Source organism: Tigriopus californicus, chromosome 2, assembly GCF_007210705.1.
Source record: "Tigriopus californicus strain San Diego chromosome 2, Tcal_SD_v2.1, whole genome shotgun sequence".
Classification (NCBI taxonomy): Eukaryota; Metazoa; Arthropoda; class Copepoda; order Harpacticoida; family Harpacticidae; genus Tigriopus; species Tigriopus californicus.
Genome location: NC_081441.1, coordinates 12,113,399 through 12,129,359, shown reverse-complemented (window position 1 = coordinate 12,129,359; position 15,961 = coordinate 12,113,399). Strand labels below are relative to the sequence as shown.

Below are 15,961 nucleotides of genomic sequence, written 5' to 3'. Positions count from 1 at the left end.
CTGTGGACTTCAATGTGCGATATATCCAACCACACATTTGAAAAGCTTTACCAACTTTCTACTGGAACACAACACCTAAATCTGTTATTTAGCTTGAGTAATCTCGTTTTCTTGATCTTAAAGGGATTGTGTTGGTTCAACTCAATGGCCTCACTTATTGGGCAATGGAGAGCCGTGTGAGAGGGTAACTTCATTGTCTTCATCGCTTGAACGCTCACTTTTCGCGCCTCAGTTTCGCTCCCATCGGGTTATTGCAAATCTTATTAAATCTTACGGTTTTAAGGAGTACATGCTCCGTGAATTCCCTAATTTTCTAGGGAATATTCCTGTTGATATTCAGCATTCAAATTCATATTTCAGATTACTTACACTTCATTTTTTTGTTGAATTAATTGCACGAATATTTGCGTTATATGTTATTTTTGTCACACCTTCCTTTAAAATCTATCACTTTGGCCGTTTGTGTGGTCTTTTCTATATTGTCTTTTCATTTGTTCAAATGAATGATGAAAAATCTGAAAGTATTACATGAAAATGGCACACCAATGTTTTTACCAACGCACGTAACATTTACAAAATATGACCTGATCGACCATTTCACGTGAGTTGCTTGGAGCAATTGAAATGGGCTATAGCATTTACATATAGATCATATATCATAAAATCTTTATTGTAATTCTTAGACATGTTAATACGTAAAATGTATGAGCCATGAATATTTCTTTTTGTGGTGACCTGCGTGTGGTACTACTTCTTTATTGTGTGCCTATTTCTATTTTACTCCAATAATCCACAGTCTTACAGCTGTATGAAGTGTAATCAATGATTAACCCCATTCCATGTTTTTGAAAAGTACCGGATTGAAAAATGCCATAAAATGCCGGTAATTTTTCCTTTCTTTGTCGAATCATTGTGAATCCTTTTGGTTCATTAACAAGCTTGATCATTTCATTTCTTTAAAATACGCAACAGCATCACTATGGTCCATTTTTTTTCAAATATATACTTTGTAAAAAATAAACGAAAAATGGAAAGAATTATTAGTTTAGGTCACAAATAAGCTTTTTTTTAACTGAGGCACTGGAGGGTGGTAGTGCCAAAACTGTTATTAACCACGAACTTAATACCTCAAGTTTTTTTTGTTGTCCATGTCAGTCCCCGTCTAACTTTGGCCTCATATTTCTTTCCACTGAAAGGTGTTGCGCACAAGTATCCCCACCCTGTATTGCAATCCCTAACGAATACCCCATTGTTCCTCAAATAGAGAGAGGTATAAAGGAAGAAGTGTCAGCGCGTAGTAGGCCTGTATTTGTTGCCATGCCCTGAGGAGTTTAGGCTGGCTAGAAGCTCATTGCTACGTTCCTTAGCAATTTGGCATGACCAAAAGCCAACAACCAACGACCTACCAGTCCTTGGAATGGCTCAATACAGCAGCCAACAGGCTTTGTACTGAGTCTTGGATTGTGTTTCAATGACGCTTGGATTAGAAAAACACCCTAGGATTGTGCAGCGTGAATAGTCAAAATGGTAAGTTTTAGTCTAGCTTAGGAAGAAAAATGCATGTTGATATTTGATTCAGCTAGCTGCGTCAACGTTTGGTAGCGATCGGGAATTTGTAAGCAAAAAATAGCAACAAAAATAGCTACTGGGATTGAGTTTTAATCCAATCTTATCGGCCGAGTCTAGCTTATGGTCTGATCTAAAGCATTCATTTTCATTCAGAGAATTGAAAAGGTCCAACCTTCTTCCACACGGAAAGATGATGCAATGAAAAACCAATCATACTGGGATAGGTTGAAATCAATGCCATTGTTCAGGTTAAAACGTGGGTACGAAAGATACTTGAACTTTTATGTTTTCAAGTAAATTCATGGGTTCTGTTTCAGTGCATGCAGGCATTGAATTTCACAAGAGTGACCGTCGAGGGATTACGTTTTAAATCAAAACCAGGCAACATCTTACTTATTATAACTCAGAAATCATAAGTTTCGCAATCTGAAAATAGTTAGGGTTGGAAGGTGTTGTATAATAATTGATTTCATAAAAAACTGAGCTTCAAGAATATTTCAGCAAAATGCATAAACGTTTTTAAATGTGACTTCCTTCGCTTTTCCTGGTAGCTCGTAAATATTGAAGGATGTCTCTCTTTTGCGGCATGCAACATCATACATTGGAATTGGCCTAATTGGCCCAAGGACTTTCTTGATTGGTATACTTTTGGATGGCCAGAATCACTTCCCAACACTTCATATCACACTTTATTGATCTCAATCCCTTGTTCAGTGGAATTTTCAGGGACCTTTTATCTCCTTGTTGCATTCCCCATACAAAGATTGCCAAATTGTCTTTTCGATTGTCTTTCATCTATTAACGTCTCAATGAAAAGCAACTGTACGGATCCGCTAAGCTGACTAAGAGGTCTCATACGCAGCTTTAAGATCGTAAACTGAAGAACAGTAATTTGAGTTAGTAGTCCTAAAAGTTAGATCGCAGAACTTATTTCGCACCTTTGTATTTCACATTGTTTCATATTTGCCTGGATTCTTCCATAAACCCCGGCCTAAAAATTTGTGGCATTCGCGCCATATAATGACATTGAGGACGGACTTCTAGAGATATGGACTGCAAACGGAAGCAAAAAAATCCTATCTCCTAAACCACTCATCTTATTCCAAATAAGCACTTGATACGACCACAAGATCTTATTGAATAGATGAACTCAGCCAAGTTTGAGCCCAAACCTATGCTTAGGGAACTCAGGAGACATGTTCAAAGTTATGTAGAAAACACTACATAAAATTTGAATTTTCGGCCAGCTCTTGGTCAGCTACATAAGCTTTTGACAACATAACTTTGAAACGATCGACTTTGCATGTAAATGATATAAAATTGATCTACCGTCAATTGAAGAGATCTACGTTTCTTATTCTCATTACTTTAATTCAAAAAGTAGCTCAGAGTGGCTATGACCAAGTGCAGGCCGATTTGCCGGGAAGCTCGTTCGCAGTCCATATTTCTAGAAATCCGTACATTGAGTTACCAAAAACGTGCTTTTATTTTGATTCTTTCCAGAAGCATGAAGTCCCATTCTTGTGTGGCCTTGTCAGACCCCTAATTCCTTGCATCATTATGAACGCTTGGACCCTGGTTTTTCTGACTTGTTTGATATACGTCTTGAGTAAGCTTCTAACTTTCCATCCGGATGTAAGCATCTACATCGATGAATTCCAAGACCATGCCCAAAACCAATTCAACCAAGGCAAGGTGGATGAAACTTACCGCAACCAAATCCAATCGGCCATTGCGTGTGTAAAAATTGGTTTCCCTCTCGTCATTATCACAGGATTGATCTTGATTATCATGAAATTTGTATTTACCGTCCTGTTGTTGGCTGCAGCTTTCCTCAACCGACATTTATGGTTCCTTCCGTGGATGGTTTTTTATGGGATTTCCTTGTGCCTAAAAGCTGTTGCATTCGTGTCGTTGGTTGTAATCATAGCCGTTTCTGTAAATTCAGTGGCTTTTGTAATATTTGGGCTTTTGGGGGGTTCGTTTTTGGGCATTGCCCTCTTTTACTGGTATGTGGTTTGGTCTTGTTATCGTAATATGAAAGCGATGGATTCGAGAAATTCTCATATCAAGCGTTTATAGCAAGGTGATCAAACAATGCTTTCCTTCCTGCAGATTTCGATTTAACGTCCAATTTGATATCACGAAAGTAAAGTAAGTAAATATCAAAATTGAATTGAAATGAGGCAATATCATAAATTAAACTCTTTTTGTGGACCAATTTTGGTTTATTACAGAAAAACTCATGTTTTCAGTACGGTTTCTGTGGCATTTTCTTGGAAAATACAATTGTTGCAAATAGGTATGAGCCTGAGAGGTGATTTGTTAAATAAGAATGAATGGCTAGTGTAACTAAGGGAGCAGAATTATTAGTCGCACCCTTAAAAACACTGGATGACCCAAAGCACAGTATTATTTAATTGCACAATAAATGAGGCAAACCTGAAACCAAAGAGAGCTATATTCGATCTAATGAAAACGGGGGAAGAAGAGGACGCCCACAAAAGGAATAAAACCGGATCAATAATCAAAGTAACTTGAGCATAGATCATTGAAAACGGGGTGCCATTTTCCGACTTCCGACCCGCAAATGACAACTCGCCCACCCAACCTACTTGCAACTTTCATGGAAGTCCTTGAGCAGCTGTTTGTTGATCACCGAGGTTGGTAAAGGAACGCAAATCGATCGCCAATCGACATGACTGCCGTGATCCTGATTCTGGCCCGTGCCACCCGTAGTGGGGCTTGATTGACCGCTGCAATCCGTACGTGGACATCCATAATCATTGTTCAATCATTCTTCATAATTGTCACACACTGACCTCACCAGGAATTGGGAGGTGTGTCTCACAGTCATCCACAAACCACTAAATTTTAGTCGTGAAAAATCTCCTTCAAAATGGCTGGCAGATGGGCATGGTCGCGTTTAGCAGTTCAGAATTACAGTCATCAGCGCGCTGGGCTCAGGTCAGCTCATCGATCTGTGCTGCTCAAGTTCAGTTGGGGCGGGGGTGCGCGGCGTACGTTTCAGACATCTTCACAGGCCCAAAGTGGCGGGCCGGGCCCTAAACTAACGCCACTAGACGTGAGCGCGATCCTGCGACAAAATGAATTTACGCTGGCCGGCACTGAGTCAGATCCCAACGTGAAGGGAGGCCAAGTCAACGTGCACGCTACGCTGTCGGGCGCGATTAAAGCCTATGACATGAATACGCTCAACTCCAACTCGCCCACCGAAGATGCGCACACGGAGGCGCTGCAAGTGTTTGGCAAGAAAGCCGGCGCGCTCTTTGGCATATTTGATGGCCATGGTGGAGCCGCATGCGGCCAGGTTAGTTATGGAAGGAGTCAAAGCATGGGCAAGAGCAATAATGGACGAGAGTGTAGTGACCTAAAATTCCACTGATTTAGATAATTTTTTATGTATTTTCAGACTATTTCTTAACGTTCGAGGGGATGTAGAGCCACTAATGTACGAGATTTTTGAAAAGTAGAGTGATACATTCATTAACGGGTTTTTTAAAAAAAGGTGAAATGCCTTGGCATTAATGATATATAAAGCCCATCTTCGCTGGTACCAGGTATGTTGTAAACTGAAAAAAGGCTCTTGTTTGTTAGTAAGCACCGTTTCCTTCGAGAAAAAAAATCCAGTCATTTCAAAATAGATCAAGTAATTCAGGCAAATGGAAAGTAAAAAAATCTTGAATGGAATACCGCAAATAGTGCAAGCTATAAACAAGAGAAAATGATCATTGAATTAAAGACAACTATTGAAAAAAAACAAGTAGCACGTAATGCCCCCATGAACATTTTATTTTCAGTTATTCATTATATTCATTATTCGAAGATAATTTGATGTCCCCCTATAAAATAAGGTATTTCCTTTTCTCCCCCAGTGATAATGATTCTTACTTAAATTCAGAGTCATTATTATTTAGGTCCAAACCGTGTCCAAGTCTCCCTTAAAAGATGCAACGGAAATTCAAATATTTCATTGTGTTATAAACTCTTACAATTTGCACCTATCAAAGTCACTGTTTTTGTCATTGGCAGGTGGTAGCCAAACGGCTCTTCAATTACGTGGCAGCCATTCTCCTCTCGCCCGATGAGCTCTTGCAGCATCTGGAAGCCCGCAAATCCGGTGACACCGAGCACGAACACTACCACGTGGTCAACCCTTTCCATGAGGTGTTCGAGCTGGTCGCCGACCTACAGCGCTTCTACGAGTCCAGCTACATTCGATACCTCGAGGAGCTCGCTCAAGAGGCCGAGATTAACTCCGAGGATTACCTCAACCGCTCCATGGAGGATCGCCTCAAGCAGGCCTTTCGTTCCTTGGACGACGCCATGTCCGAAGAAGCTATTCAATGTCGCAACAAGGTCAGCAAAGAAGGTCACGAGATTCGTATGAAGACCCTAAGCGTGGCCTTGAGTGGGGCCGTGGCCACTTTGGCCCATATCCAGGACGCCGACCTCCACGTGGCCAGCTGTGGAGACGTCACGGCCGTTCTGGGGTCCTTGAGTGAGAACGAGACTTGGGTGGCCAAGAAGCTCACCGTGGAACACAATGCGGACAACCCCGATGAGGTGGCTCGGATCGCTTCCGAGCATCCCGGAGAGCCCATCCGCGATATCATGCGGGGCGATCGCTTGCTCGGCATCCTAGCTCCCGTCAGAGCCATGGGGGACTTCAAATTTAAATGGCCATCGGAAACCATCGAAGCCTGTCTGGCTGGAATGGGCCTGGAGCACCAAGGTCCGCCTCAGCACTACAAATCTCCGCCCTATCTCACGTGCGAGCCGGATGTGATCCACCATCGGCTCACGCCCAAAGACAAGTTTCTGGTCATTGGATCCGACGGATTGTGGGACATGATGACCCCGATGCAAGTGATTCGATTGGTAGGCGAACACATGTCCGGGAAAGTGACTCTGTCCCCGCTTCAGTTCACTCAACCCACTTTGAGTTTGGGCGAGATCAAGGAGGTGTTGGTCCACCGACAAGCGGCCATGAAGCTCAAGCCCATGGACTCGAATGCGGCCACCCACTTGATCCGGAACGCCTTGGGCGGCTCGGCCTATGGGGTGGACCATGATCGTTTGGTTCAAATGCTCACCCTACCCAAGGACATGGTGAGAATGTTCAGAGACGATATCACCGTGACAGTCATCTTCTTCGACACGGAATATCTCAGACACTGTTAGCTTGGTTGGCTTTCGGGGCAGGGATGCTCTTCCAGATTGAGAGCGAATACGGGGATGGAGTCCTGGTCTCGGGTCCTTCTTCATTCGGAGTTGTTAATTATTAATTGAGTGTGTCTTCAAATCCTTCCTACTCTCAAGAAGCATTGACTTTACGCAGAAAAAGATCCATACAGACTGAACAGATATTCAATGCAAACCAAGATTAAAATCAAAATTTCAATGAAGCACTCGGCTGATCATGTCAAAATCGTGTGAAAAGGTAGCAAGCGAGTTCCTTGAAGTCAAATCTAAGTAATCGTATCGAGGAAAATTAGGGGATCAATCGAGATGTTATTTATTTAACGGCCTCGTGCGCCTTCTCTTTTCTCCTGTGTTTTATTTTGTACAACTTTCAAGTCCTTAGTTTCTCTCTTGAGGGGAATATAGTCCTCTTTTTTTTCATTCTTGATTTTCTATTTTCTAGAAAGAGACTCCTACTTCTGTGGCAAATGATCGCTTTCAATCCTCTTTTAAAAAGCTTTTAACCTTATCAAAGCTTATAACTAATCCTAAAATGACTCTTTTGCTATCAATTTACTAATTCATGGGATTTATTTCAGGTCGTGGTGACCTTCATGAGAAAAAGGCAGATGAAAAGTAATTTCAAGACTGAAAAATTATAATCCAAATAGCCTTGGCGTCAATATTGTGTAAAATGAATTTTAAGTGGAGAAGGCTTTTTGATAGAGCTAAGCCTTGAACATCTATTTTTGGATGAGAGCTGGCTATTCTTTTTCTCATGAATATCTTATATTTGTCTTCATCAATGTTGCAACTAGAATTACAATCCCAAATCTCAAACAAATAATTAGCGTCGTCAAAAAATTGTTTTGTATAAAATAGATTTAAACCGATCGAATATTTTCAAAATTAAAAGACATTAATTACATTATTACTCAAAAATGTGAGATGATAGCAAAGAACACCTTCACAACCAAATGTTACGTGAAGGAGAATCAATGAGATAATTACAAGCAACGTAGAATAAATGTTTTATTTCCTTTACACTACTAAAGGGTTTAAAACATAAAAGAAAAAATGAAATGTGAGTTTCTAATAATGTGCTTGTCTATCAACATTAGAGCCTTAGATGATTGCTTAGACACCTTATCTTTTAATGATTTAAATCCCCATTACAGATCAAACTTAAATCAGTATTCTTGTTCTTTATTTGACAATGACAAAAAAAACTCTTATTTAAAGATTTTGTAGATGAAAATCATGTAATTTGGTACATCTTTTGAACAAAGCATCGCAAGATTAAGATGCAAGACTATAAATCCTATAATTAGTGTGCTTAAACTTTGAATTAGTGCAGAGCAAAAAGTCCCAATTTTATCTCAAAACGTCCCTTTTTTCTTTTTGTCTCGTCTGTCGAAGGGTAATGTCTCAAGGTATACGAGTCTTATAAATGAAACCTATATGAAACATAACGACTTAAGAACCGCATTACCTGCTACATTTAGATTGATTAAAATAATGTTAAGGATCCCGAAAAAACCTTTTTTACATGAAACAAAATTATAAAATATACAAAAGTAATTGAGACGGTTGAAAAGATTATTTTGTGGCTAGCCATCTACATTTCAAATACGTTGGATTTACTGTTAATTTGCTTTGAAAGGGTGACAAGTGGCATCAATCGAAAGACTTTAATCGAACATAATTATTTCCACGGCCTTTGAAATTGTGTGCCCTTAGAGCAGAATTATGCACTCTTTACTTCACAATTCAAATTTTATCGAACGGTGGTGACTCTTCTACCGTTCATCCGCCAAACATGCTCTCCTCGTCTATTATGTAACTATCTTGCCCATCTATGCCTCAAATGGGGCTTGTCTATGAAATGATCACCCACGAGGTAGGGTTTCACAGCGACAGTCTATCCTACAAGTGTAGCTCATTTTCAGTGTTCTTTTATCTACTGTATCCTAGCCAAGCTAGCCTATTCAGTACTCGGTACCCTCAGAAATAAGAGTGGTCTAACTCTTCAAAACCATGCCTGGGCGAAGTGTTCCCACAAGAGGTCTTAGAACCAGCCGAATGGTATGAAAGTTTCAGACGAAAGCTTTTATTTCGAATCCAAAGATCGCACAAGAAGAATCCCATCATCTACTTATTCTTTTCGTCCTTCTCAGCGTACACATAGGTCAGCCCGCACTTGCCGCAGTAATAACGGTCAAAATGGGAAGCCATGAAGATGCCCGCGCCGCATTCCTCGGCCTGACACTCGCGTCTCAATCGGTGAATCTTGCCGTTGTCGTCCACGCGGTAGTACTTCAGCACGGCCAATTTGACCTTCTTATGCTTGTGCTTGATCTTCTTGGGAGTGGTGTAATTCTTCTTCTTGCGCTTCTTACCGCCTCCACGCAGACGCAACACCAAATGCAACGTCGACTCTACAAACAGAACACGCCCAAAATCAGATCAATGACTGGGATCAAAATCTCGGCATATCCGCTATCCGGACTCAGCTAAACTCTAGATATACCGTCCTCAATCCTGATCCGCTATGGCCGCTATCCAACTCCAAAGTGAGGCTCACTTACCTTTCTGGATGTTGTAGTCGGACAGAGTTCGTCCATCTTCCAGTTGCTTGCCGGCGAAGATCAGACGCTGTTGATCCGGGGGAATGCCTTCCTTGTCCTGGATCTTGGCCTTGACATTTTCAATCGAGTCCGAGGGCTCCACCTCGAGGGTGATAGTCTTGCCCGTGAGGGTCTTCACGAAAATCTGCATGTTGAGAGCGCTACCCACACCTCTACACGCGTTCAAGTCTGCCTACCAAAAGACAGAGGAAACGGAAAACACGTGTTAGCTGACCCAGTGACGCCCCACCAGCGGAAAGAAAAAGGTCAAATGCAGGTTTAAGACCAGCGAATGGGGTGGAAGGATGGAATTGAGAGGCATTTATCTTCATCTAGAAACGATCGTGGTGGATAGTGTACCGATTTCTGGCCTCTAAAGTCCCAATATTGGCTATCAAATGTTGCCATAACGGCAAAAAGATGGCGTAGTAAACTCAAAGAGTGGTCCATGAATTGGTAATAAAATCCAAAAGTGTTATTTGCCGTGAAAAAATCGGGAGCAATGGAAAACCAGAATGGAAAATTGATAACAAGTAGTGAATGGGTGAACTATCATAGCCTGTAATTCTTGGTGTCTAAGATATTTCCGTGCATGGTTCACTGCCTTGAATATCTATCCCCAAGATGGCAGCATGGCAATGTGAATAAATGTGTAATAGGAGGAAGTCAAGCGGCGTGTCGGGGAATTAAGTTTTGTAGTGCATGTTTTTCAAACTTATGCTGATGAAACTCCGTAGCGTTTGTGCATTGTTATAGCTCGACCAATTACTACTGGCCATCTGACTACCAGAGTTCTAACACTATGAACGTAAATGTTAAGAGGAAACAGAGCCCGGACCTTTAAGGAGTGACATTTGACAGGCATTGGGACAATACGGCAAGCCTGATTTAGGCCAAAGTGTGACGCTAGTTGACCTCGAACGTTATGCCCCAAATCTCAGTTTTCCATTAGTTTTTGGTAGCACCTCTCAAGTGAAAAAAATGCGTTGATGTTTACACATATTTAGAATTGAAAGTGTCAAGCAGTTCCATTGTTACCATATCGGAGTCCTTTGTTTGATTTGGGCCAGCTATTCAAAGTTACTCCTCTGTTTAATAAAAGATCGTCACGAAAAATCGAATTCATGCGGCGTATTCATGCCTTTCAACACATACAATGCAATCTTCAGGAAGCTCATGATAGATTTCATCAAACTCCGTGAGATTCAACCTCTTTGCATTCCTGGAGATCTGAACATCGTCACCTCAAGTGCTCAGCCAAGGTTTTGTGATTATAAGACCGACAGAAGTTGCGTGGTAAGCCCCATTTTCAGGATGACCAGACCAAGGGAAAAACCTAGACCCATCGCCGTTTTGACAAAACGCTGAAATTTTTATTCTTGTCCAATCTAATAGGGTTTTTAAGGCGTATCAGGGTGTCATTTCAAAAATAAGCTCATTTTTCAGGTTTTGAAAGACGGCCTAACAAGTTTTAGGCATGTTTTTGGTGCGTCATCTACTTAGAATATGAGAAGGCTTCTAGTGATCTGAGTCTGTGACTAGCCTGGGGGTCATTACCGGTCATTACGGCATTTGGGGTCTTTATAACCTCCCTTGGTATACCAAACAGTGAAAAAACAACATGATAAAGCCTCAATGATATCTAGGGACTGCCTGGAGTGTTTTGATCGGGCATTTAACCTTTCGAGCTCCCAAATAGCCTCAGTCGGGGTTTTCCCTACTTAACCATAGGGTCACCCTGTGCCTTTTGTTTTGAATACCAGCGCCTTTCATTGAAATCAGGTTGAAACAGGTCGAATGGTTGGGAAATGGTAACTAATCTTGGTGTTTTCGTTCATGAAATGCCTCAGTTTAATCATGTCCCCTGGGTTTTAGCGTCGTTCAGCTGCCCCCTCGGCTGTGGCCAAGCGATTGTCATTTCAGAGTCCCGAGATTGGGTCCTCCGTGAAAACTTCCTCGGGACGAAGTTGCAAAAGGAAGCGTCACAATCTGCAAGATGCCGACCAAGACGACGAGCTCGGGATGGTTCAGGAGCCTTTGAAAGATATGGGCAATGTCACGTTTATGTCCTTATTACCCGATAGTCCATCCATGTCCAGTCACGTAAGAGATTGGGTGGGTGTTGTTTCGGATATGTGCAGATTCTACATACAAGGATGGCTAGAAATGTGGCCAGTAAGCAGACTTCGGTTCATGATGTGTTCATGTAATAAGAGATGAAGAAATTGACGGAGGCCCAAGATTTGGAGTAAGATATGGCTAGAAGTCCGTGGGCATTGCTAAATTGAAACTAATATGAGTGTGATAGAAATGGTCGTGCTTAGTTTAGTGAGATTGTTAGCTGATAGTTGAATATTCTTCTATAATAGACGTTTGACTGATTACATGGTGAAAAGACCCAAATTGTGAATCTGGCTTTTTCATTAGACAAAAAAAGGAACTGTAACCAGTTCTATTTCACACTTTTGAAGCATTAAATCGTAGTGAAAGGCAAATTAAATGCATGGACAGGAAATGAACTTGTGGGAATTTTTGGAACAATAGTAGCTGCTGGCAAAAAGTGTAAATTCAATTATTTAAAAATACATACATAGCGCGGATACCTTACCTATATATAGGTAAATGACTTAATATCAGAAAATTATTTCCAATTTGCTCCAAAACTAGCCAAAATAGACACTCCTAGAGCGACATATTCAAATTAAAGGAATGCTAATCATGACAATACAAATATGAGTCGCAAATTTGTAGACGTCTGTTTTTAGGGCAGGAGTTATATGTAAGAACATCTTCGGAATACTATTTTCCACAAAGTTCCGCCTAAAACGACGGGAAAGAAATACTCGTTATGTCCCAAAATGGTCGAATTAGGTTGCATTATCTTCCGACTCCAAATAGTGTTTGCTCAATTGTTTTACCTTGAAACCACTCCCGAGTTACTGATTGTACCTGTCAAACAGGAACTGCTTATCCGGAGATTGCTCAACAAACCGTTCAAGATCCCCATCCCCAACTACCAACCCTCGAGTTACGGTCGATGTCTCGGGATTCGTCGCCAAGGTGCTCGTCAACCGCTTCACGATCCATTTGAACCCAACGCTTTGGTCCTCTACGATCCCCCAGAGATCTCAGAACACGACAAGCTCAAACTCGACTCGGCCAAGTTCCCCGTTCATGTGGTCGTGGATCCCATCTTATGCCAAGTTCTCCGACCTCATCAACGTGAAGGCGTCAAGTTCATGTACGATTGCGTCACCGGCATCCGCATCCCCGATTCATATGGCTGCATCATGGCCGATGAAATGGGTTTGGGCAAGACTTTGCAGTGTATCACCCTCATGTGGACCCTTCTGAAGCAAGGACCGGACTGTAATCCCTTGATCGAAAAGGCCATTGTGGTGGCTCCGAGTAGTTTAGTCAAGAATTGGTACAATGAGATTAGTAAATGGTTAGGAGGGCGGGTGACTCCATTAGCCATCGATGGGGGATCAAAGTCGGATATCGACAGGAACCTGACGGGTTTCATGAATACATATGGTCGCCGACCGGTCAATCCGATACTGATCATCTCATATGAGACGTTCAGACTTCACGCCAAAGTTCTTCACCAGAGCGAGGTCGGTTTAGTCCTCTGTGACGAAGGCCATCGTTTGAAGAACTCTGAGAACCAGACATATCAGGCACTGATGAATCTCAAGGCCAGGAGACGGGTACTTCTCTCGGGCACGCCTATTCAAAATGACCTATTGGAATACTTTTCTTTGGTTCACTTTGTGAATGAAGGAATCTTGGGCACGGCCAACGAGTTCAGACGCAAGTTTGAGAACCCCATTTTGCGGGGTCGTGATGCAGATGCGGTGGCGGAGGACATCAAGAAGGGCACGGAGAAACTCCAAGAGTTGGCTGCTATCGTAAACCGATGTATTATTCGACGAACTCAAGCTCTGCTGACGAAGTACCTGCCGGTCAAATATGAACAGGTCATCTGTTGCCGACTGACCCCTCTTCAAGAGGATATTTATCAGAGTTTCGTGAACTCAGATACAATCCGAAGAGGATTGAAGAGTAAGTGGATCGTAATAGCACTTCTTGGCAACCTCGCTCAATTGCTTGTACATGTGTTTATATGCATGTATTTTGTTTAGGCACCGAAGGTGTGAAGATGACTTCATCCTCTTTGGCGGCCATAACATCCTTGAAGAAATTGGTCAATCATCCGGATCTGATTTTTGAGCATTGTCGGAATGGCAAGGAGGGCTTTGAGAATGCATTCAAGTTCTACCCTCAAGCGTACAATCCCGTCAAGCAACGTTTGCAGCCAGGATTGTCCGGGAAACTCTCCATCTTGGATGGTTTGTTGGCCTTCGTCAAGGCCAGTACAACGGACAAAGTGGTGTTGGTGTCCAACTATACTCAGACGTTAGATCTATTTGAGCGTCTCTGCGGCCTTCGTAGCTATCGATATGTCAGATTAGATGGCTCCATGACCATCAAGAAGAGGGCCAAAGTTGTGGACCAATTCAATGACCCCACAAGCCCGGAGTTCATTTTCATGTTGTCCAGTAAAGCTGGAGGATGTGGTCTGAACTTGATCGGAGCCAATCGACTAGTCATGTTCGATCCGGATTGGTGAGTCCCTAATAATAATAATGATTATTATTATTATTATTATTATTATTATTATTATTATTATTATTATTATTATTATTATTATTATTATTATTATTATTATTATTATTATTATTATTATTATTATTATTATTATTATTATTATTATTATTATTATTATTATTATTATTATTATTATTATTATTATTATTATTATTATTATTATTATTATTATTATTATTATTATTATTATTATCATTCCCCCTTTGATGATGTAGTCAAAACATGTTCAGTTAGTATGGATATTTAGTATGGATTAAACTGTCATTCCTTCACCTTAACTTCTTTTTCTTCTGATAATTTCTTAGGAACCCGGCCAATGATGAGCAAGCCATGGCTCGAGTTTGGAGGGACGGACAGAAAAAGGAATGTTTTATCTACCGTCTGTTAGCAGTACGTATACGTTGAGCTTGATCTTTGGAACCTAGATAAATAACCACTATTTATCTGTCCCATCAAAGGTTGGCACCATTGAAGAAAAGATCTTCCAAAGACAAGCACACAAAAAGGCCTTGAGCTCGTGCGTGGTGGATCGAGAAGAGGATGTGGAAAGGCATTTCTCGGTGGCTGATCTTCGGGATCTATTCAAATTGGAAAAGAACACGCCCAGCGACACCCATGACAAGTAAGTCTAAGTTGAAGAGACCCTCAGGAGTTAAGAAATACGTTTTTATCCCTTTCTTTACAGGTTCAGATGCAAGAGGTGTGTGAATGGGATTCAAGTGAAGGGCCCACCCGAGGATTCTGATTGCAATTCCGACTTGTCCTTGTGGCATCATTGTACGTCCAAAAAAGGCTTGGTGGATCTGGCTTTGAAGCAATGCTGGGAGGCTGGAATTACATTTGCCTTTCATCACAAGTCACATGATCAAATTAAAGTTGTCTAAAGTATCATTTTGCAAAGTCAATAAATTTTCAGTTTCGCTTTCAAATTCAGTTTCAACTTTACTAGCAAGTGCACTGAAAATCCCAACGAAATGTACAATGACTGAATGCTTTTCATTTAAAAAAATCAAACCCTTTTCTTACGATCGTATATTTTCATAAAAGGGATAAAATGGACGTCAACGATGGTTACCGACATAAAGGAGTTCTTACGGTTTATCAAAAAGGGCACCAACCAAAGAAGTAAACGCATCAAAACTAGAAAGTGGCACAAGGAAGTGGTTATGGCACCTGAAAAATGGAAAGCGGCATACCAAAGGTATATATAGTGGCAAACGCAAGGCAAAACAAAAAAGCCGTTTTAAATGTTCTGGACTACTTCCACTGACTGTTTTGATAGTGAGCCATTTTATTGTTTGGTGTACCATTGTACATATTGTTTGGCTTACCACTTTATGGCTTGCCATGTCCCTTTACAGTTTGGTAAGGTCCTTTTTATTCGTAAGCCACTTTATTTATAGGGCCGTTAACCAAAACAAATGGCATATCTTTCGCTGCATTTGATGTGCCAAATTATAAGTCTTCCGTATCATGATATGGAGAGAAGCTCTTATCACTATAATTGGCAACAATTTTAACGAAACAAGTTGCGCCCTGCGAGATTGTGTGGATTATCATTCTTGACAAGATTGCAAAGGTTCTCGGTTTTCATGGAACTCGATCCAGGGGACAAGTGTTGCTTGGATTAAGACACCTTCTTTTATATCCAGGACTAGAATCCAACACAACGATTAGTCGTCTACTAACAGTTTACGTTGACAGTTCAGAGTGGTTGAAGAAAGTATGATGTAAAAGGAGACACTTTGAGACACGTCTTGTTTTCGCCAGGTACCGTCTTAAGTTTGAGATTATTTTCAAGGAAGTTGATGGGGCTAAATTGGGTTCTTAATAAACTGAGAGCAAGTCCCAGCTGAACTACATGAATCCATTATTTTAACCTTCTCATA

General features: G+C 41.2%; 3 protein-coding genes across 4 annotated transcripts; 2 read left to right on the top strand and 1 right to left on the bottom strand.

The window, feature by feature from the left end:
• Positions 1–4,193: 4,193 nt before the first annotated feature.
• Positions 4,194–6,998, top strand: LOC131892894 (pyruvate dehydrogenase [acetyl-transferring]-phosphatase 1, mitochondrial-like). Its single transcript, XM_059242759.1, has 2 exons — positions 4,194–4,900; positions 5,623–6,998. The coding sequence occupies exons 1-2, from the start codon at positions 4,469–4,471 to the stop codon at positions 6,772–6,774; spliced, it is 1,584 nt and encodes a 527-aa protein (XP_059098742.1). The 5' UTR covers positions 4,194–4,468; the 3' UTR covers positions 6,775–6,998.
• Positions 6,999–8,862: 1,864 nt separating this feature from the next.
• On the bottom strand, positions 8,863–9,625 carry LOC131892895 (ubiquitin-ribosomal protein eS31 fusion protein). The gene is made up of 2 exons (XM_059242760.1): positions 9,363–9,625; positions 8,863–9,212 (listed from the first exon to the last, which is right to left on the bottom strand). Exons 1-2 carry the CDS (start codon positions 9,550–9,552, stop codon positions 8,926–8,928), a joined length of 477 nt encoding a protein of 158 aa, XP_059098743.1. The 5' UTR covers positions 9,553–9,625; the 3' UTR covers positions 8,863–8,925.
• A 1,452-nt stretch (positions 9,626–11,077) lies between these two features.
• On the top strand, positions 11,078–15,001 carry LOC131893415 (DNA repair and recombination protein RAD54-like). 2 transcript variants are annotated; one of them, XM_059243433.1, is made up of 7 exons: positions 11,078–11,212; positions 11,277–11,504; positions 12,362–13,466; positions 13,547–14,030; positions 14,378–14,462; positions 14,531–14,694; positions 14,758–15,001. In XM_059243433.1, exons 1-7 carry the CDS (start codon positions 11,210–11,212, stop codon positions 14,954–14,956), a joined length of 2,268 nt encoding a protein of 755 aa, XP_059099416.1. In that variant the 5' UTR covers positions 11,078–11,209; the 3' UTR covers positions 14,957–15,001. The 2 variants fall into 2 exon arrangements, with proteins under 2 accessions (XP_059099416.1, XP_059099415.1); XM_059243432.1 differs by having other exon boundaries at positions 11,277–11,516.
• The last annotated feature ends 960 nt before the right edge of the window (positions 15,002–15,961 follow it).